Source organism: Aythya fuligula, chromosome Z (assembly GCF_009819795.1).
Source record: "Aythya fuligula isolate bAytFul2 chromosome Z, bAytFul2.pri, whole genome shotgun sequence".
In the NCBI taxonomy this organism is placed as follows: domain Eukaryota; kingdom Metazoa; phylum Chordata; class Aves; order Anseriformes; family Anatidae; genus Aythya; species Aythya fuligula.
Genome location: NC_045593.1, coordinates 42,853,776 through 42,861,148, shown reverse-complemented (window position 1 = coordinate 42,861,148; position 7,373 = coordinate 42,853,776). Strand labels below are relative to the sequence as shown.

General features: G+C 46.9%; 1 protein-coding gene across 4 annotated transcripts in view; it reads left to right on the top strand.

Moving 5' to 3' along the window:
• The first annotated feature begins 676 nt into the window (after window positions 1-676).
• TLE1 (TLE family member 1, transcriptional corepressor) overlaps window positions 677-7,373 on the top strand; it is a 76,546-nt gene continuing 69,849 nt past the window's right edge. For all 4 annotated transcript variants that reach the window (XM_032205967.1, XM_032205966.1, XM_032205965.1 and 1 more), the window contains exons 1-4: window positions 677-929; window positions 1,221-1,321; window positions 2,840-2,903; window positions 2,996-3,040. In XM_032205967.1, the coding sequence (XP_032061858.1) occupies window positions 906-929; window positions 1,221-1,321; window positions 2,840-2,903; window positions 2,996-3,040 (234 nt within the window). In that variant the 5' untranslated portion in view covers window positions 677-905. The remainder of the gene's footprint in view (window positions 930-1,220; window positions 1,322-2,839; window positions 2,904-2,995; window positions 3,041-7,373) is intronic.

The window sequence follows — 7,373 nt, the reverse complement described above, 5'->3', positions numbered from 1 at the left end:
CGCGCCCGCACCCGCACCGCTCAGCACCGCCCGGCCCGGCCCGGCCCAGCCCAGCCCGGACGTCCCGAACTCCATCGCGGAGCGGAGCGGAGCCGTGCGGTGGGGCGGGGGGAGGAGGAGGAGGACGAGGAGGAGGAGGACGAGGAGGAGGAGGAGGATGAAGAGGAGGATGCCGCCGCCGCCGCCGCTGCGATGCGCCGCCCTCGGGGGGCTCTGCTGAGATGTGCGCCCCGGTGCGCGGCCGCCCGCAGCAGGCTGCAGCCGAGCCGTGGCGAGGAGGAGCGCCCCGTCTGAGATAGCCCCGACAAGGACGCTTCCAGCCTTTTGATTTTCTTTTTTTTTTTTTTTTTTAATCATTTTTTAATTATTATTATTATTTTTTTCCCCATCCGACGGGGCGGGCGGCTTTTGTGTCCCTTTTGTCCCGGGCACCCCCTCCGCAGCCCCTCCCGGCTCTGCGCGCCGTGCATGTGCTGCCGGCGCTGCTCCGGCCGGGGCCGGCTGCGCGCAACCCCCCCTCGCCCCCTCCCTCCTCCTCCTCCTCCTCCTCCTCCTCCTCGTTGTCCCGCCGCCCTCCCGTGCTCGGCGCCCCGCGGGCTGCCCATGCCCCGTCCCCCCCGCCGGCGCCCGGGAGCAGCGCGGCCCTCCCCGGAGACTTTCCCTCTGCCCCCCGGCCTGTGACGGTCCCGTGCTCGCCGCTCACCGCTGCCTGGATTTCCCCAGCAGCCGAGGAGCCGCCCGGCCGTCGGAGCCGGGCCCGTCCCGTCTGGTCCCGTCCCCGGAGCGACAGCGACACAAGCCCGGGGATGTCCCCGCGGCGGGGGCACTGAGCGCCGCCGCCGCCCCCCCGCCGCCCCTCGGGGCGTGAGCCGCGCTGCGAGGGAGCCCCCGCGGCGGCCGGAGCCATGTTCCCGCAGAGCCGGCACCCCGTAAGTGCGGGACGGGACGGGACGGGGCGGGGGGGGGTGCGGGACGGGGCCGCGTACCCGCTTTGTTCGGCGGCGGGGCTGGCACCGGGGCTGTGCCGAGCCCCACGGCGGGCGGGACGGGGACGGGGCGGCCCCGCGGGGAGCCTCGTCCCCGGCGATGAGGGACGGGAAGGTGGGTAACAAGTGCCTGGGGGTGGGCCGGGCTCCCCGCATCCCTCCTCCCCGTATCCTCCCTCCGGCCCCCGGCTCTCAACGTGCCTCTCTCTCCCGGTCCGGCCGCCGCCGCGCCAGACCCCGCACCAGGCTGCGGGCCAGCCTTTCAAATTCACCATCCCGGAGTCGCTCGACCGCATCAAGGAGGAGTTCCAGTTCCTCCAGGCGCAGTACCACAGGTGAGCGGGATTGGGGGGGGGGGGGTCAGGGGCCGGGGCCGGGCTGGGCCGGGCTGGGCTGGGCTGGGGTCGTTCCCCCCCCCTCCCTCCCTCCCCCCTCCGCCCGCCCCCCCGGGGCTCGGTGGGGCTGCAGCGAGCGGCGGCGTCCAGGCGGTGGCGTGCGGAGTCGCGGCGGAGCCCCGGCTGGGGGCCGCGGGGCTTTGCGGGCCCCTCTGCCCTCGGAGCATCCCCCGGGGGCGAGCGGCGGGGCAGGGGGCGACCGAGACCCGTGCCGGGTGCCCCGCACCCGCTGCATCCTGCTAGTGCGGGTGCGAGGTGGCTGTGCTGTGCACCGTGGGTTTTGGGGGTTTCGGAGGGAGACCGGCACGGATCCTGCGGCACAGAGCGATAAGGAGGTGACATCTCGGGCTTGCTCCTTCGTGTGAAGGCCATGGTGAGGATTGTAGGAAGGAGCACACGAGTACCGGAGTTGACACAAAGTTAATGTGAGCCTGCCGAAGCCGTGGCTGCGTTTCCAGTTGCAGTGCTGCTCTCCTGACGTTCCCGTTGAAAGCGTTTGCTCTTGCTGCGGGAGAGCCTGCAGGGATTTAGGGAATGGGTTCTTGCGTGCAAAAGGTGTTTGTCCGTAATCTTCCTGTATTTTGTACTCACGTGCACCTGAATAGGAAAAAGACCTCTGTGACCTTCCATGCTAGAAATCGCTTGGTTTTGATTAGGCTTCCCTTTTCCCCCTGATGATGCTGTAGTCTGAATCTTATCTAAGATTGTTTCATTGTCTAAGCCATTTATTACTTTAGAATCACAATGTAAGCTATAAACATTGCAACTGTAAATGGAAAATGGTGGCTTACACACTAATGGCTTCATAGGATGCTTGTTTCATTTAAAAAAAAAAAAAAAAAAGAGAACAAAAGAGAAAAATCAGTTTGCCAGAGAACAAAGGGAATGTTTTGGCTTTTGCCCTCAGTGAAAGTAGTCAAAATTATACTGCTGTTAGTGATAAGATAGGCAACTTGTTTTTCTCCTCTGAAAACAAAAATAGAAAACAAACTTGGTAGTAATTGATAGTCAAAGCTACTTACATCAAGCTGCGGGTGAGATAACAGAAGCTAGAGGTTCTTTGAGGTTAGGAATTGCAGACGTGCCCAAGTTGTAATTCCAACCGTGAATGGTGTTACTTGGCTGCAACTTACTGAACGTCATATGCAAAGAAGTACTTTGGCTACTCAGAAGAACTTTGGAGAAAGTCTGTTCCTGTCGTAGCCTGAGAGTTGTAGTGCTTCATCTGTGTAGCAGTTCTGGAGGCGGTTTCGGGGCTCTCAAGCAGTACTCATGAAATACCTCCTAAATTTCCCGTTCAGCCCTTGTATTTAAAGTATGAATTAAGACTTTTCTCTCTGTGTTTGCATGTTAGTTTATGAGTTTCTTTAATTATCTGTTTCTGTCAAAATACAAATAAAGTGGTGAATGTCAAAACAATGACATAACAGTTACATTAAAGTGTGATCTATTTTGTAGCCTTAAATTGGAATGTGAGAAACTGGCAAGCGAAAAGACAGAAATGCAGAGGCACTATGTGATGGTATGTATGTTTGTTTTTCTTTATTTCAGTAAATATCTTCTAATGCAATGTAAGCCCGCATAACGAAATAATGTATGCTCCTTTATTTGCAGTATTATGAAATGTCATATGGATTAAACATTGAAATGCACAAACAGGTAAGACATTTTGTTTTCTAACCCACATAATCTACAGTCTGTCTAGTGTGTTTAAATGTAGCTGTGCTGTTTGTATTCAGATGACCTCAGCATGGGTCTGAATAGGCTCATTTGTAGCAGTGATTAGCAGACCTTTGCCTACCTGCTGTCAGGTGAGGTATAGGTTAGGTTAATCCACAGGACTTCCTTGGTATTGGTCCTGAAAGATGGTGTGAGACGTGGGAAAGGTCTTGTCTCTGTGGTTTTTAAAAACGTAATTCAGTGCCTTGTGTGGTTCTGTTTTGTCACTGGTAAGAGCCTTTGATTATGTAGAACTGGTCTTACGCGTGTGTAGCATATGTAGCGATAGTTGCTCAAATCCTTGCCATTTAGAGGTATGAAAAGATTAGTGGCTTGGAAAGCTCAAGTTATGACTATAAGTTTGCAAGTTCCCATAAAATTCACACTTATGGCCCCTATAATGGTGAATAAAAAGAGTATTGAAGTGGAACAAGACACTAAGGACCTCATAAGAGAAGAAAAGCTAAATGATTGCTCAGCCCGGAGGACCCTCAATTGACTAGTCATTGTCTGCCAAATAAAGCATTAATGGCAGAGTGTAAGTATTCTGTAGATACGCTGACATTCACTTTTTCATCAAGATGCCGGTACAATAAGTCTTTCAGAAATCGATGGCCTCTTAAAAAAATTATCATTAGATGAAGTTGCACAGTTGGACACATTTCAAAGTGCAACAATACAATTCTTTCTTGAAGTGTATGTGCTATTTCATCTAAAACTCTTGTTTCATTAAATTAAAGAGCATGGCTGACCGGTTAGGGCACAGCGAAGAAATTGATTAGTTCAGGCTTCGGATCTTCAGTATATTCAAAGACTTTCATTAAGTGAGTGAATTGCAGAGTTGAATTTTGCTTTTGTAACTCAAACTCTTTGATTTTTGTTTTGTTTTCCAGTAAAAATATTGCATTTCTTAAGATGGGATGGTAGTTCCACAATAACTTTCTGTTTGCAAAGCTGAGTAGGTATTCCATGTTGCCTTTTTTAGAGGTGTGCTAGTTTGAATCCAAAATTCTGGTAAAAGCAGGAATATTAAGACAACCTCCTTGTTTTTAAAGTGATACACTGCTGAGGCAAGTGGAACAACTGGAGTGGTGGCTGACTTGTTCCTATACTGTAGCTGCTGTAGTATTGTCTTCTGTGTGTGTGTGTTAGAAGAATATCATTCTTTCTGTAAGGCAGTTCTTTCATGCTCTGTGATTTTTGGAATTCTCTCTATTAATTTATTCTTAACTTCATGGCAGGCTAACTTGTGAGGAAGCCAACATCCATAAAGAAGCTTCATTTGGTTCAAAATGTGTGTTATTTTCATAAGATTTTGACAGTAAATGTACTAGGAATTAACTTCAGGTAAAATCAATTAAGCCCACAAGATTAAAGAGTGTCAGAACTGAGGTTTCCACTTTGACCTTAACATCTGTGTATTGCAAGGGTTTAATGCTCTGTATGTATGGCAACTATAATTACATACCGAGTATTCGGTGATACTTTGGAAGCTTTTAAGATTTATGGCAGAGCATTATACCTGCGTTGGTTCTAGCTGGGGAAAATAGAGCACATTTACTCTGTGTGCTCTTAGCAGAAGAAAAAGCATTTGAAGGGATAAATAATTTTCCCTGGTTATGAGTCTTAGATACCATGCTTTTACATGTTAAGTATTCTGATTAAAAGTAGCACCTTCATATTAAAGACTCTTGATTTAGATGCCTGCAGTGAGGATGCCTAACACTGTTAGAATTCAGTACGTAGGTGGTCTCAGCTTACAGGAGACAAAAAAAAAAAAGCCACCAATGACATTCTTTTGAATTTCCACTGCTAACGATAAGTTCTGAGGAGGCTTTTGGCAGATAGTAATCATAATTCTTATTAAAACTGGTGACGTCTAGCCCCAAGGGTGTAGCCAGGCTCAAACTGATGCTTTTTGCTGGCTGATCACCAGCATGGCCTAAGTGCTCATTATGTTGTAGAGAGGGCCTTTGGAGCTCTCATTACGTTTGACAGGAATTCTCTCTAGGGGGAAACTGGGCATTAGCTAGACTCCTGACAGGCTGAAATTATTCCTGCTTTATGGCTTATAACCAAATGCTAGCAAGGCATCATCAGGGGACACGAAAAATTGTCATTTCTGACAACATCTTTGTTACTGAAAAATGCAGTGATGGGGAAACTTTCCACTGAACAAGCTTTAATGTTCTTAAGGCCTGCCTACTATGTGGATGCTGTACTCGCTCTGTGTGAAGCTCTTCAGTGTGCTTGGGCTGCTGATGTAAAAATAAAAAATTATACCGAGCTGGTGTTCCTTTATGCAGTGCGCTGCTTACATCATTGTTGAAGGTAGGGTCACTTCAATAAAATGATGTAGTTGTAGTTCGCCTACTGATGAAAGGGTTGACTTCTTGTACTGATAAAGTTTCATCAGCAGTTTATTAAATGAAGAGTTATTTAACTCTCAATTCAATTCTGTAATCTGTTATAATCTCGCTAAAATAAAAATAGTTAGGACTTGAATGTTGCTATAAACACAGTTCCTTGAGGTGAACTTTCCGTACACGAGCAGCTGTACTGCAGAGTTTTTCACTTGAATATGTGACAGTATGTTTAAATCCAGGTACTACTGTTGCATTTCAGCCAGTTGTCTAAACACTGGTCAAGAAATAATCTTTTGGGTGCATTTTTGGCTGGCTTGTATGGTGTTTGTTTTTTTTGTTGTTTGTTTGTTTGCTTTTGTTCTTGCTTCTGTTTTAATAAGAGTTTCAAATCGGTTCTTAAGAGGATGTTGTGTCTGGATTTTTATACTGTTTTCAGAGATAATTATCTTAAGGTGGTATATGGTTACTAATGTTAGCATCTCTGAAACAGAAACAAGTATCAGAGGATTTGTTTAGGATAGGTGCATTTCATGCAGATACCCTTTTCATGTTTGTCAAGAAGACAGAGTGAATAAGGATGTTTTGTATGGTCTTAAGTTTCTCATCTGGTATTTCATCCAAGTCAAATTTTCCCACTGTGACATCCGTGGCTGGCAAAGCAGATGCATTAACTACTAGTGCCAAGATGTAGAGTCTGTTGGGCGTTAAAAATCCCACTGTACTTAAAGGGTTGCTGCCCTTGGCTATTAGGGCAGCACCTCTTTATTTTCACCAGCTCTGTCTGTCATCTTCTGTCATAAGTCAGGAGATAAGACTTCCTGTGCGTTTAATGCCTAGATTGTTCAGGTGCAAGATTAGCTTTTGTTCAGTGGCAGGCAGCCAAAGAAAGAAAAATTCATCACTGCTGAACCAACTGACAGACTATATAAACTACTACGGTATTTGCGTGTCTGCTATCCCAATGGTGACAGCTGGGTTTCCTTCTCTTTGGGTGGGTTATTGTGATCTTTGTGACCCGCCTTGAGGCAGACCTGTCATTTAGTACCTTGCCTCTCATGGAAAAGTATACAAACTCCTAAACTGTGTTATGTTAACCAGTTGTACAGGAATTAAATGTCTGTTTTATCCTGGACTGCTTTATGAAATCATTTCTAATGCTATGCGTTCAAGGACCGAGTCTTCTACTGATATCTCATTAGAATATTAGTCTTCAGGAGTGGGTTAAATAGAAGGGAATTAAGAAGCTTAGTTAGCTCTCTACAGCTCCTGAGTAGGACAGCTGTGCTGTTGAAAGGGATTTGAAGATAAATTAATTTTTTTTTTCTTTTTTCCTACTTGCATTTTAATTACTGAAAGGAAAAAACTTCATGAATCCTAAAGGTTTTGATGGTGTGCAGTGAGTGTTTCAAGGGGATTTTGTAGTTGGCTCTGTCATATGTATACGTGCAGAACCTGCTTTTGTTTTAAAAGAGAAAATGGTAAATTTAATTGGGGCATATTTTTCTTTCAAATTGTACATACTCTACAACTATTGGACTTCTAAATGAGCGCAGTTGTATCACCAATGTAGCCATTTCAGATGCGACTGGAGGTGCCAGTTTGAACAGAGAGGAAAGCCTGGAGTAATGAGCTCGACTTTCTCAACTTTTGAACCACATTCAAGCTCAAGACTGACATTGTTAAGAAGTTTTCTGACAGATTCAGGGCACTCAGTGAAATATGTCTCCATGTGGCTTTTAGATAACCATATTGTCAGATACCATCTATTATGTCAACTTCATATACAACTTAATCAAATAGTATGTCATAGTATTAACACTGTACATATGTTAAATACTGCCAGATCATCTCTCGTTTTAGACTTGGTCTGCCAGATTTCAGGTTCATCACAGAGCCACGGAGGGAAA